Consider the following 14,405-nt stretch of genomic DNA (forward strand, 5'->3'; position numbering starts at 1 on the left):
AGTATAATGGGTTGTCTTCATCTATGTTTTACCCAGAGTAGAACCACTGAAATGAATGGCCCTAAGTTAGTCATGTGTATTTATTTTAATGGCTCTTCTCCGAGTAGAACTTACATTGAATACAACCCAGTACAGTGGTGCCCCGCAAGACGAACGCCTCGCAAGACGGAAAACCCGCTAGACGAAAGGGTTTTCCGTTTTGGAGGCACTTTGCAAAACGAATTTCCCTATGGGCTTGCTTCGCAAGACGAAAATGTCTTGTGAGTTCCTGCGGGTTTCCCCCCCTTTTTTCCTCCTTTTCCTAAGCCGCTTATCAGCTGATCCGCTGATAAGCCGCTTAACAGCTGATCGCTAAAAGCCGCTAAACCGCTAATAGCGCTAATCCGCTAAGCTGTCATTGGGCTTGCTTCGCAAGACGAAAAAACCGCTATACGAAGAGCCTCACGGAACGGATTAATTTCGTCTTGCGAGGCACCACTGTAAATGTAATGTATTTGGGGGGCGAGCTTTGTGAGTTTCTTTGTATTGTGGGAATTGATCGCCTTAACATTTGTCTGATTTGCCTTTCAGAGAGGACGCATGGCAGATTGATGGAGCATGCCCTGCTCAATGATGAAAGTGAGAAAGACATGATTTCTTTCGTGCTATTGGGGTGGAGGGATGGGCATTCTGTAGGAATTGGCTTGAGCCACTTTATTCCCTTGCTTCTGGTTATTGAGTCTGCTCCCCTCCTTAATACCAGCAGCCATACAACATTAGGTAGATTTCTCTTAGGGATGTTGTCTTCATGAGTTTGCCTCAGTTAGGCAGGCAGTTGACCAGTAACATACATGAACATGTCTACATTTGTGTACAGCTGCCCAATGGCATCTCATAATTGCTCTTTGGTGTTTAGCACATCAGTATCCAGCAGACATTCAGAGTTCTGTGGCTATTGCACTAGGAGGACTTGATCTACACATTGGGCAATGGATATCCCAACATCATGTCCACATCTGTAAAATGGGAATAAATTGTGACCTATCTCACATGAATTTTCGTGAGGGTAAACACAAAGCCTTCAGAAGCATTTTGCCATTTTAAAACTGGTACATTTAATAGTGAGTAAACTTGCTATACAGTAGTACCTCGGGTTAAGTACTTAACTCGTTCTGGAGGTCCGTTCTTAACCTGAAACAGATCTTAACCTGAAGCACTACTTTAGCTAATGGGGCCTCCTGCTGACGTCGCGCTGCCAGAGCATGATTTCTGTTCTCATCCTGAAGCAAAGCTCTTAACCCGAGGTAATATTTCTGGGTTAGCGGAGTCTGTAACCTGAAGCGTATGTAACCCGAGGTACCACTGTACTGACATATGTTGTTGTTGGGTGCTTCCAGAGCTGGCAGCTCCCAATCATTGCTGTTCTGCTTTAAGCCGGAAGTGGGATAGCAAATTTCTAAACACTCTGTAAGCAAATGGTCAGTTCCTCTTTCCCCAAATGTTGGAGGGGAGCAGTTTCATTGGGATCTTTGTATGTGTGGGACGGGTTAAATAGTCCCCTCCCATCACTGCACCTCTGCTGCAATTTGGGGTGGGGGGAGGGAGATAATGACCAGAATAGTAGCTTAATAGCAGCTATATTGACTATAAGTAGGTTGGATTTGAGGGGAAGGAAGTAAAAGCCTAATGGGGAAAATGTGAGAGGGGGTGTTTCAATCACAGTATCATGCCAATGCCCTGTAAAAAGTGACTGAACAAAATGTGGTTATTCCACAATAAATGTCTGGTGTGGAAGAAGTTTCATTTTTTAATTCAGCCATGAGTGTAGGGTCTGTGGAGAAATTGCCCCAAATAGAGATACCAGAAATGCTATTATTTGTGTACATGGTTGCCAAAAGAAACATCCTACGCATGTTGGCTTCAGCTGGGGTGGACCATTTTGTGCACATCTGCCACTATGCACAGATTTCCTTTTTGACATGGCACTACAAATGCTGGCATCCAACTTTAAAGACTTTGTTTGGCGAAATTATGAATTTAAAGAAAAAAAATACCTAAACTTGAGACCTAAGCAACCTTGAGAAACACAAAGTATGCACACCCTTATCTCTTTTGAATGCTAGCTGCAAGCTTTTATGCCGCATAGTATTCTTTCTGAAGTGCAACTGAGCAAGCTAAAATAATATCTGTATGTCTATGTTTGGTGTCCTCCTTGGCACATTGGTTGTGAGACGCTGGCAGTTGTTTAGCACAACAGGATTGTATTCAGTTACCCTGAATCTAAACAAAGTTATTGCCCAACTTTTAATCAAATACATTCCAGACATAGATCTGTTATATTAGACAGTAAGTTGAACACAACATCATCAACTAGATGTCATCCTTCCTTAAGGATAAAATCTGAATGTCACGTCAGCTCTGTAGGAATGGTTAAAGTTCGTTTATTTATTAATGGTACTTATCTGCTGCTCAGTAGCAAAGTTATCTGGACAGCTTAATAACAATGAAAGCATTAAAATATAAACCGCAATAAGCTAAAATAAAATGAATTCTGCATGAAAATTCCAGCAAGAGAGAAGGAAATCAATAATTAAAACATTTATCTTTTAAAAGTCCTGTCAGCTCAATCTTTGGAAGATGGGGCTTAAAAAAACAACTGTTCCAACAGTGGAAGTAAAACTGCTTCTTGAATACTAGAGATTGAAGAATATATGCACTTCTTTCGCATGAATGTTTTTTTCCTCCCTTTTCAGAAGTTCTAAAAGAGATCCAAAGCACTCTGGAGGGTGGAAAAGGGTGAGTGTCCATGGTTTCTCTTAGAACTTGGGGAGTTAAACTGTTCTGTCCTTGTGATAGAAGGGAAGTGACACAGTGAACATCGGAGAACATCTATTTAGCAACCCTGAAACCTGGTGCTGTGTTCCTCAATGGCTTCCTTCGCATTCTCAAATATTTAACATTCTATTAAGTCTGCTGCCAACACTGAACAGATTTTGTATTTCTCTGTACATTCTGATATGAGGGTGGTTGTTGTTGTTTTGCTTTCTAATTAAGATCTTTACACCCAACTTGAGTTAAGATACTCACTATCCCAATCTTATGAATAGCTCAGGGCAGACATCTTTCATTTTTAGGGCTTGTCGACCAGGAAGGAGATACAGATCTAAAAACAACATTAAGTCAGCTGGTGTCGAAGAGGAGGGTGGGTGAATTGGGTCCCATGGATTTACTTCCTGGCACTGGGTAGGCAATTCTTCTTTTTCAAAAGGAGAACCAGTAGAATACTGGTTGTCACATATGACTTACTTTTAGGATTTGACGGGGGGGACGGAAGTGGGAGAGAAGGTGCCACTATCTACAGGCATATGGAGATTTTGGTGTTGAGAACCAGAATGGTACAAGTTGTCTGTCACAGTTTCCATATGGCGATTTTGTCTTTGCAGGAGTTATAGTGACAAAAACTCAAGGAGAATTCAAGTAGGACACAGACTAAGCAATGGAGGAGGTATGTGGGTATATATGCTATAGCTGTATTTAGAGAAAACAGTATGGTTTGTTATAAAAATACATCTTTATGTAGCTTCCTTATGCAAAAACTGGTGTCTTACAAACCATGAACAGAAAACTTGAAGCTTCTGCTCATGGTTTGTAACAGATCAGTTTTTCATTTTGTCTGAATATGGGAAACAGTAGCTTCCACAAATAATAATTCGTTTAACAGAGATTTGACCTCAATGCCAGGCTTGGCCTCCTCTGCTGTCTTCACGCAGTTTTGTTCTTGAGATGATGGCTGCCAATGCCTTCTAGAGTATTTTTGTGTTTCTCCCATTCAAATTCACCACTGCAAAAAAGTACTTGACAAAAAGGAGGAAGTAACTTCTCACTTTTCTCCCATTCTCTGCAATTTTCATCCTTAAAGGTAGACTGCAGCTGGGAACCTGGCCAGAGTTCACTCTATAAACCAACATTATTTAAAGCAGAACTTGATGCCCCCCAACTTGGGCTGCATGTAGACTTTTCCTCTGCCAGCTCCCACCAGTGATGCAGAGTAGGAGATAGGGACATTGCAGAAATTATATACAACCGTCAAAGGTGTTACTTCAGGATGCTGAATGCCTTGCTGTTGTGAGACTGGCATTTTCAAAACATTAGTTTGCACCCAGTTACCGTATTTTTCACTCTATAGGACGCACCAGACCATAGGAGGGGGAGAACAGGGGGGGGAATTTTTTTCCCTTGTTCTCCCCCTGTAAAAAAAGGTGCATTCACCCGAGCTTGTGGGGGGAAGCGCTGCTTTCCCCCATCGCCAGCCTCAAAGATCCCTGAAGCCTTAGGAGCGCAGCGCCCCGCTGCCCTGCAGAGGCTTTGCACGCAGCCATCCCCAAACTAGAACAGCGAGACAGAGCTCTGCACAGCGCTCCGTCTCCCTGTTCTGGCTTTGGACTTAGCCACGCAGCCTGCATTTGCTCTATAGGACGCACACACATTTCCCCTTAATTTTTGGAGGGGAAAAAGTGTGTCCTATTGAGCGAAAAATACGGTATATATTTGAGTCCTACCAGGCTGGGACACATGGACACACACACACACACACACACACACACATTCTTTACCAAAAACATACCCATGTGGTTTCACGAAAGTGCAGTATGCATTAGACAATGCACAATAAAGCAACAGCCTCTTCAGGTTGTGTAAAATGATTCTGCCCTTTTCTCTTCCCAGCAGAATGATTGTGCTCCTGCAGTGTCTCCGTGATGTCTGACGTTTGGAAAGAGTGCCATAACACTACTGACTACAGGCCCACCGTCACTGGAAGAGACATCCACTAACCGTGGCCTTGGATTCAGTTGCAGGGCTGAGTCTTGCCTGGCCACTCACCTGCTTATCATCCTCTTCACTGTGCCTCACCTGAAGCCCTCATTTTCTCTTTGAGATGCCAGCCTTGCACTAAGGCTGGAATGCTTCCCTTGGCCTGTTTCCCTTCATGCCTCTGGATATGTTTTTGCAATTCTTCAATCGTTTGCACAATTTCTTTTAAAATAAAATATTTCTACTGGGATGGGTTTTAAATTATAAATATTACTGCCTTGGGTGCAGAGATTTTTTTAAAAAAATAAATACTGTTACCTCTGACTAAGATTATTTTTTGTACATTTTTTTTAAAAAAAATCATACTGGGTGTTTGTTCAATAGATATATTTTAGAAGAGTTCTTTTTTTAAAAAAAAATCTTGAATGAAATAATATATGTCATTTTAGATTCCTGTGGCTGCTGTAACTTTTTTTTTCTCCTTCAAATGAGGAAATTGCAAGGGGTTTGGGTTTTTTTGGTCATGTTACTGTTAAGTAGTTTTGCAGACTCAGGTAGATTCTTATTTTTGTAGCTGATCAGAGCTGGAAAAATTAATCAAATTAACTTGATTTGTGTGTGGACACTACATTGAACTGTTGTGAAATAAACCCGTACTTTTAACATGCTTTTTAATTTGACCAAGAAACTCTGTTGCCTCATTTTGATGCCCTCTGAAATGTTTTAACAGCCTTGTAACTGCAGCACGGGAAGTGATCCTCTTCATTTAGATGCTTGTAGTGCTTTCCATGGTCACATGAAACTTGTTCTATAAGCCACGAGTTCCCCACATTCTGTGAAAGGCAGACAAATCTTACCTGGAAGGGGTTATTATAGACCACTCAGCCTTTCAGCGTAATTGCCTAATGCATTTCTAGGTTGCTTTCCAGGGGATTTTACCAATTCTCTCAATCTAGTCCAATTCACTAGACCAAAGGCAGAATCCCAACTGTATCCTAACCTTCCAAAGGTAACAGATCATATTAATTTAGGTTTGATTCTATGCACCAATCAAAAGCACAGTATAACACCCAGAGAATGAAGCGTGTGATAATGATAAAAATTATTCCTTACTAAACCTACAAACAAGCTGCTTTGCTACAGGGCAAGGTAAAAAAATGCCTTGTAATCAAATGAATCTTATTTTTAAAAAATTATTCCTCCATATATGAAGAAATATAAACTGATGAAGGGGCCTGTATAGTACTGCTAGGGAGACTAGAGCTAGGTTTAGATTCTGCAGGCAGGGGACTAAGAAAATCTTGGGAAGATGATTTATCAGTTCCCATTTTGTAAAAATTGGAATAGCAGCGCGAACCACCAAGAACTTGCTCTTACGTATGTGTAGAGAGGCGAAAATGACAAAAAGGCACCAGGAAGTAAATATACAAACATTAAAAAGAGTTTATTTGAAAAGTACAAAATTAACTTACTTTATTAAATACCTCAGTTAGGGACTATGCTAAAATATATAAATATATATACATATATATAAGGAGAAGGAAAATCCTCCCCAGTTTAAAAACCCTGTGTACCGGCTGCTCCTAGTACACTGCCAATATTGCAGCATGTGTCTCTAGAAGAAGCCTTGGGTATACCTTTTCTTTGGCGGAAGGTGGCCGTTTTGAGAAGAGTCCGCAGACCGTTTGGTTGCCACCATGAGCTCAGACAGAGGAGCGCTCCTCTTCAGGCTCAGCTTCCGGTTTTGTGTGCCTCTCATCCTGGCGGTTCTCCTGGCACCCTGTTGGCAGGAAGCTGCTTCTGTGGCCCTGGGAGGTATCCGACACTCTACCTGTGGGCAAAGCTGCCCATCCCTCCTGGAAGATCCTTTCCGTTTCTGCCCGAGAATGAAACTTCGATAGAAGGATTCCACCTCAGGAAGGTCTGCCAGATTAGTCATCTCTATGGTATCGAGCAGATGGCTGTACTCCAGGGGGACAGGACTTCTTTGGCACTCTTGCAGTGGGGGCGAGTCCTGCCTCTTCAACACCTCCACGTGCATCTTACGGTTTGGCGGCAGCAGCCGTGGCCTCTTCCTCTCTGCAGACTTAAGCAGCAAATCTGAAGCGCAGATCTGCAGGAATTCCTCTTTGGGATTTGCTTCCGGCTCCAGCTCTTGGGCCACATGATGCAAGTCTCTTTGGCGGGGGCACTGTGCCGTCATCCGGCTACTTGCGTACAATTGCGCCTGAGGGGGAGGCACCACCATCAGGTAGAAAAAGGCATGTGACAAGGTTGTGTCCCTTGTCCAATTCTCCTGGCTTGGAGCACAAGCTGGTGACCCACACCCTGACACTTGAGACGACACGGTGGGGTGTGTCTGGGGTTTCCGTTTTTCATACCACGCTTGAAGAAACTTCTCCCGGCTGGATTTGGGCCCTCCTACATCACTTGGGCACACGGCTTCCTCCCCTGGAATGGCTCCCGTTTCCATGCAAGGATCTGTGATTTCAAAGAGCGAGACGGGGGGGAAAATAAGTGAAGGAACTTTCTGACGTGCAATTTAATAAGGGGGTGATAAAATGGAGTCTCGAATTGACCTGCAAGGAATAGCTGTAGCGTTGCCAGGCAACCACACGCATTCTAGATCTCACCAGTCTCAAACAAGCTTCTTGGCCTAAGCCATCACAGCAACAGCAGTTGGGACAAGAGGGATCAGGCTTCCCGATGTCATAAGCACTCTGATGTCAGTAACTTGGACAGTTGCTCACAACTGTTCACAAACCCACTGTGTACTATTTATGTGACCTGACCACTTGCCAAAGCTGTAGCTGGCAAGTCTTGACTACTGAGTGTTAGTGGTGGCTGGAGTCCTGGAGGTGTGGCCAGTGAGGTCACAGGGGCATGGCCAGTTCTGGTTTTCTCCCCATCTTGCCTTTGCAAAGATTCTGTGGATACTTACGCATTGTAGTTGTACAAATACTTAGGACCTAACTAAATCGATAATTGACTTACAGGAATGCAAAACCCCCATACTTATCACAAATCCTACACAAGTGTTGAAAGTTGCAAAACACACACACAAGACACCCACCATTTCTCCTTCCAATCCTCTTACCCATTCACAAAAATAAGTGGAAAATAGATATTACAAAGACACACACTGTCCACCATTGCTCTCAACAAATATTAATTTGAAAACAAGCTGCTCAAATTAGTAACCACACACATTCTTCCTAGATAGCTATGAAGAATGTGTTTTGAGGTGTGGCTTTCAAGAAAACCGTTCTGAGCAGGGTGGATAGAAATTAATGATTTAAAATAAATAAATCAGATTTTTAAAATAAAATGCTTTTGGAGGAAACACCTTTCTAAAGATAGTTTTCCATTTAAGTTACATTATAGTCCAAAGGCTATTCATCAGGAAATAAGGATTTGTTTTAAGTTTTTCATATTAAACTTTAACTCAGTCTGGTTTTTTTTAAAAAAAAACACATTTAACCACATCAGTTAACAAACATGGATACATATGCTATGTTATTGTTTTAGTAAAGTACAGCAGAAAAGTCAAAATATAAACAATTTCATAATTACCTGTCTTTGTATTTCTAATAGTACAGTATAACCAAATCAGTAATTGTTCATATAACTGTAAAAACTACTCTGAAAATTTATTATTCCAAAAATGAAACCTTCATCTGTTGTTAATATTAATATTATACCAGCAAGAATGAGTCTTTCTATAAAAAAATGATTTAATCAAGCCTTACTGACTAGTGATTTAAATCAATTTGATTTAAATAAAATCAGTTTCCCTTTAATTCCAATATCAGTTACGTGGTACGTGGGGACTTTTTAAAAACATAGCTACACTTTTGGATTAGCAGTGGCTGAGTGCTGCAGAGACCTGATTAGCCAGAGAACTAATTAACTTTATTTTTTTACAATTTATACACCATGATTGGGCGGGGAGAGAGAAATCAAAGCAGTTTACAAAAAGAAAGAATAAAATTATCCGTAAAAAGTTAACAATGTTTGAAGAGCTTCTCTGAGTGAAAATGAAAGTACAAAATGTGTCTGAGACAGGAAAGCTGGGGAGGGATTTTTTTTTTTTTTAACATTCTTCTCAGGAGGGAAGGCTCCGCCACAGTGACCAGCCTCCACCACCCAATGTGTGTTTACAGTAGCAATACTGTTTCTGAATGCATAATTTTATCTGGTGCCAACAGCTTTCATAACAGAAGAGAGCATCGTAAAATAACGGGTATGCACCACTTCTGTTTACAGTAACTAGGTAAGCCCCCCCCCCCCCGCCAAAAAGAACTCAATTAAGAGGCCATTGCAAGTTTTCCAAGCTCCTTTTGGATAAGATGTCCTCCCACATTGCCATGGGAAGCTGCAGCGTTTAGTGCTAGAATAAGCATTAAATATCTCCGCTGCTTGTTGCATCCCCTTGTCTGTGTGCCAGGTTACGTTAGGCCCCTGGCTGAAGAGGATCTGATTTAATACCTTTGCATTGTGCTTTTGTTAGATTTGGCCATGGCAGTCGTAATCCTATCCGTTTGGGAGTAATTCAATTGGCTCTGCTTCTCAGGACTAAGCTCTCAGGCACTTAAGCAGTTCCCGTGCGCTCCCCACCCACCACAATCCCCGTTTCCATTTCCTGCAATCTTGTCCTATGAAGTGGGCGCATTTACCTATGACACTGTGCCAGCCCCCTTTCACACTATTTGCGCGGATGTTCTTGAGGCGGAAGAGAGCTCAACCCAGCCACTCGGAACAGCTGCGCTCCAGGCTTGTGTCTTCTAATTACATCAGTGAAGAAGTGTTGTAGGCAAATGACTCCTCCAGTAGCAGAGCATTGCAGTTTAATGTGCAACATGAGCTCCTAACCGGCAGGCAAAACAACACTTCAGCTGAGATGGCCGGCCCCATGACCTTGGCTGTGTTGTGTGGGTGGGAGGGTGAGAGAGAGAGAGGAGAGACATGGCTCTCATAACAACAGGATTATTCCCTTGAACCTTACAGAGCAGCTGACAATTAGGCAACAAAGAGCAAGTGAAATATTTAGAGGACTTTTTCCAACCTGTGTTGCTTAATTGGTTTGGTTTGCTTTCCCTGGACATGAATATTTTATCATCCCACCTCAGGTTTCCTTTGAGGAACAAGTGACTAGAACCTACTTTCTTTTTAAATAGTAGCATTGTTACCCTAAAGCTGTAGAAAGCTCGAGGATTTTTTGTGGGGGTGGGTGGGGGAGCAGGCAGGTTTCTCACACACAAAAACAGTGGTACCTCGGGTTACAGACACTTCAGGTTACATACGCTTCAGGTTACAGACTCCGCTAACCCAGAAATAGTACCTCGGGTTAAGAACTTTGCTTCAGGATGAGAAGAGAAATTGTGCGCGGCAGCAGGAGGCCCCATTAGCTAAAGTGGTACCTCAGGTTAAGAACAGTTTCAGGTTAAGAACGGACCTCCAGAACGAATTAAGTTCTTAACCCGAGGTACCACTGTATGGGAGGAATAGTGCCTGAGCGTTTTGTCAGGTGTCTCACGTCCTACAGATGCTGGAACCATAGGATTGTAGAGTTGGAAGGGACCACAGGGTCATCTAGTCCAATGCACTGCAATGCAGGAATCTTTTGGCCAACATGGGACTCGAACCCACAACCCTGAGAGTAAGAGTCTCATGCTCTACCGACTGAGCTACCAAAGATACTCCTTTCTTTTTTTCTTTTAAATGAAAGCTGGGAATCTGGTGATGATGCCACCCCTAATGGATGGCCATGCCTGAACCTGAGAAGTAAATCCATTCTGAGCCATGAAGCTCCTGTGCCTTTAACTGTACAGCAAGCATAAATTCAACAGAAGGGGGAAGTCATGTGTTTTGAATGTGCATTGGATGTGCATTAAACTAATGGTGTGGATTCCGCCCCCCTTTTCTATCACTGCATCTTGATGGTACAAGTAACAGAAACAACACTTTCTCCACTCCTAATAACACCAGTCAGAGAGGTAAGGAAGGAGGGGGCAGAGAACAGAACTGGTTTTAATAACTCTGAGAGGCATTAAAACACTCTGCTTATATTCAGAGGCACTCTTTCTAGAGGCGTTTGAAACCCCCATTGCTCTAGACGTGTTTTGCAACAGGGAATTTCATTCATGCGAACAGTTTCTGAGCTCTGGGCGCAGTACTGTGCCTAAGATTTCAGATTAAAACTGACACTGACTCTCCACTTCTAGCCACTCTCTGAAGACTGGAGAAGGGAGCCTCATAAGAATATTAGGGGGGCGGACAGGGGAGGTATAGCTTTGTGTGTGTGTTTTTTGCAGTCTTTGGATGAGGACTAGACCATGTGAAAAATGAACATAAGATTTTAGCTGCAGTTCATTCATCTTCAGCTTTGTATTCTTGTTATTAAAAAAGTGTGCCTAGACACGCCATTGCAGCGCCCACAACCTAGGTTTAAGGTGCCATCTAGCTCCTAGCTTTCATATCTCAAGTTTCTAATACTGAGATATGAGCAGCTATTGGGAACTTTGGGCTCTCCAGATGTTGCTGAAAATGGTGATGAATGGAAGGAAATTGTTCTTCTAGTTGATGGGAGCCCAGTAAGCCAGGGGTCCCAGGAAAGGCTGCTGATTTCTTGCAACAAGACTGCCTCCAAATAATTTCCTGCTTATTTCTTTTATGGGCGGGGCTCTACTTTTCCTGGGCTGCTGAGGATACACTGAAGCTTGTTTCCATCCCCATCTCCCCAAAAATTGGGCCTGACAGAGTTTTGAGTAATCTTTTCTAGCTAGGACACTGTTCAACACTGATCTTAAACCTTATCATTTACTTATTTACCACCTGCCCTTCATCCTAAGGTCTCAGGGTGGGTTACAGAACTAAAAACAATATTAAAAGTCAATTTAAAACATCTTATATGTTTAACAGAATTTACAGCTGTTAATATATATAGAAATGAGCAAACCAGTGATATTTTAGGGAGCAGACTAGCAGGCGGGGCCCATTACTTACATCATAGGAGCCTACACAACACAAAACACTGTTGCTGTATGTAGGTTTTATTTTATTTATTATCTTACATTTTGGAAATGTGCAACCAGTTTTTCTTCCCTTTAAATTTTTTGGGTGCCCCCAAGAGAGTGGGACCCTAAGCTATAGCTTGTTTAGCTTATAAGTAAATCCGGCACTGCTCCTAGCCTGAGTGTCCAAAACTGTAAAAAGAAACCACAGCGACTTGAACCTGCCCTTACACACCCAGGACCCTACTGTGTGTCGCTGTTAGAAAAAGTCCTAGAGCTGCGTGGGTTTTGCAAAGGTTCCAGGATTTCCTTTTATCATACTTCTGTCCAAAAACTGAAGCTGAGAAACCTTGGTTGCTGGGATGCGACAGGCTCAGGGTCATCCCAGGAGCTTCAAGGTTAAACCTAGCTGTCAACAGCTGTTGGCCTCTTTGGAAAACCCCTTATCATATCTTATTAGCAGGGAAGAGCGAGATGCTGCTCAACCCCCCCCCTCTTTCCCCCCTTATGTCCACGCACTCTTTTTGCAGGTGGGTCCCAGGCATTGCACTGGAGAAAGCGAGAAGGCGCTGTGGAAGCCACACACCCCCCGTCCCCCTTCAGATTTCTGATTGAATTGTATGGAGGTGGGGAGCGACGTGTGCACTCTTGCCCCCACCCCAGTGAGAAAACGGTGGAGGGTTAATCATATCTACCGATATTGAGCCTTGGTAAACCAAAGCAAAAGCCCGACTCCATTCTGGCCTCGTGACCAATGCTGCCACGTTTGCTTTAGGATGGGTGAAAAGTTCTTTTTTTTTTTACAGTGCGTGGTTGGGCCCAGTTTAAACTCGTCTGTTTTTTTTTTTTAATGCGCAAACCGCATTCGTGTTTTAGTTTAGGTTTTTTGAGTTGTTTATTTTTAAATGGTAGGAATAAAATAGAACCTGGAGTCCAGGCCTCTCCGAAGGCCTCTCGAGAGGGGTTTGCAACGAAGCGGAGCCAATCTTTTTATCTTATCTGAAGGCGGCGCGTACGAGGCGCGAAACCCCCGATAAGGGGGGGGGGGGGGACAACCTAAAATTTTGCTAAGCAGCTTTCCTACACAGCACCACAACCAACGTGGATGGGGAAACCCAAACCTCCAAACGGGTTAGAAAAGCGGCGACCTTAAAAGCAACCCCTTACTATGACGGCGGCGGTATAAAGCCGTTCTAGTTCCTGCTCGGTTAGCTGTATTATTCTTATTAATTTATTTTTTATTACCCTCCCTCCCATCTGATTATGTTGTTCCAGCCACTCTGGGCGGTTTCCAACGCATTTAAAAACCATAATAAAGCATGGCTCTTTCAGGCGATCCTCAAAAGATGGAGAATCGCAACATGTCGGGGAGGATTGTATGTGTTCTGCGTGTTTTCTTTGGTCGGACGAGGTGGGCAAAAAGCCCTACGCCTACTCTCCACTGTCTCCCCTATAGAGAAGCTCCTCTTCAAGGAGGCGCTTTGCTAAAAGGCGACGCCTTGGGTCTCCCTCTTCTGCCCCTTCCTGCGCCCACCAGTCTAACACGGATGACAAATCTTGCTGGACAGCAGCGATTGCCGCAGCCAGATCCTGCACAACTTCGAATTTTAGTGCTTGTAAACCGCAGAAAGGCGATGTCTTTAACTAAGGCACACCCGCCGCCAACCCCACTTCTAATGAATGCGTAAAACGCTGTGCAAGGTAATATTTCCTGATTCGGTTGCAGATGAAGATGACTCGGGTGGTGGAGAGGAAGCCAAAGCCCGCTGTGTTCAATGCGGCTTGTTACTCCCAGGTAATGGAGTACATAACTGCAACCTTCACATGCCAGCTACCCCTTCAAAGTGCACACACCCCTTCAAATCGAAAAGGGATGGGATTTGGAAAAAATATATACCGCCGGGCCACATCAATAATTTGGCCTACGGGAAAAGGAAGGAGGGGGATTTATTATTTCGGACGAATTAGCTTTAAATATAGCGGGACATGCAAACAAACAAACAAACACAAACAAACAAACAAAGGAGATGGTGAACTAACCTGTTTCTTTCCAGCTACCCGTTGTGTGATCCCACCTCTCCTGACTGGAAAGGGACGGCAGGTAAAATGCAAGTGGCAATCTTGCTTTTTTCTTTCTCTTTTAAAGATTCCCTCTAAACGGAGGTTGGCTAAGGGACCTTGTTGGGCAGAAATACAGGCCCCACCCAACAAGCGTAAAGTAGTTCCTGCGTATGGAAGCCTTATCTTAATGATCCTAATGATGGTTTTGGGGAGGGGTGGTGGCTATCCTGCTTGTCCTTTTTTAAAAACAAAAGTTAGCTCCGCCTAAGGTTATTTCCTATTTACCCCTTTTCCCTCCCGCTAGCAAGTAGGCAAGTTATTTTGAGAAAGGAGCTAGCTCCTGAAAAAAAGACCAAAGTAGGATGTATGTTAAGAAAGGCTGATGGGCTTGACAACTTGGCCCTATGAACTTTACTTACTGGACACAGGCATGGCATGGTTACCTCTAAAAAGGGGCCACTATCTGGAATATTCTAGTACCAAGAAACAGAATCATACCTATTTGAGGAGAAAACTTTGCCCCAAGGAACAGAACTTTCT

The 14,405-nt window shown here is 43.2% G+C and overlaps 2 protein-coding genes across 8 annotated transcripts in view; one reads left to right on the forward strand and one right to left on the reverse strand.

Moving 5' to 3' along the window:
* The window catches only part of LLGL2 (LLGL scribble cell polarity complex component 2), a 68,909-nt gene extending 63,451 nt beyond the window's left edge, over nucleotides 1-5,458 (forward strand). For 3 of the 4 annotated variants that reach the window (XM_079965936.1, XM_079965934.1, XM_079965937.1), the window contains exons 23-26: nucleotides 571-618; nucleotides 2,733-2,775; nucleotides 3,423-3,484; nucleotides 4,705-5,458. In XM_079965936.1, the coding sequence (XP_079822062.1) occupies nucleotides 571-618; nucleotides 2,733-2,775; nucleotides 3,423-3,484; nucleotides 4,705-4,712 (161 nt within the window). In that variant the 3' untranslated portion in view covers nucleotides 4,713-5,458. The remainder of the gene's footprint in view (nucleotides 1-570; nucleotides 619-2,732; nucleotides 2,776-3,422; nucleotides 3,485-4,704) is intronic. The other variant, XM_079965935.1, reaches the window with a different exon arrangement.
* Nucleotides 5,459-6,271: 813 nt separating this feature from the next.
* LOC307210377 (uncharacterized protein) lies at nucleotides 6,272-13,863 on the reverse strand. 4 transcript variants are annotated; one of them, XM_079966247.1, is made up of 2 exons: nucleotides 9,468-9,727; nucleotides 6,272-7,272 (listed from the first exon to the last, which is right to left on the reverse strand). In XM_079966247.1, exon 2 carries the CDS (start codon nucleotides 7,262-7,264, stop codon nucleotides 6,407-6,409), a length of 858 nt encoding a protein of 285 aa, XP_079822373.1. In that variant the 5' UTR covers nucleotides 7,265-7,272; nucleotides 9,468-9,727; the 3' UTR covers nucleotides 6,272-6,406. The 4 variants fall into 4 exon arrangements, with proteins under 4 accessions (XP_079822373.1, XP_079822372.1, XP_079822370.1 ...); XM_079966246.1 differs by lacking the exon at nucleotides 9,468-9,727 and adding an exon at nucleotides 7,425-8,015; XM_079966244.1 differs by lacking the exon at nucleotides 9,468-9,727 and adding an exon at nucleotides 7,371-8,014.
* Between the last annotated feature and the right edge of the window lie 542 nt (nucleotides 13,864-14,405).

The sequence above is a fragment of the Podarcis cretensis genome (assembly GCF_951804945.1).
Source record: "Podarcis cretensis genome assembly, chromosome: 2".
Lineage (NCBI taxonomy): Eukaryota > Metazoa > Chordata > Lepidosauria > Squamata > Lacertidae > Podarcis > Podarcis cretensis.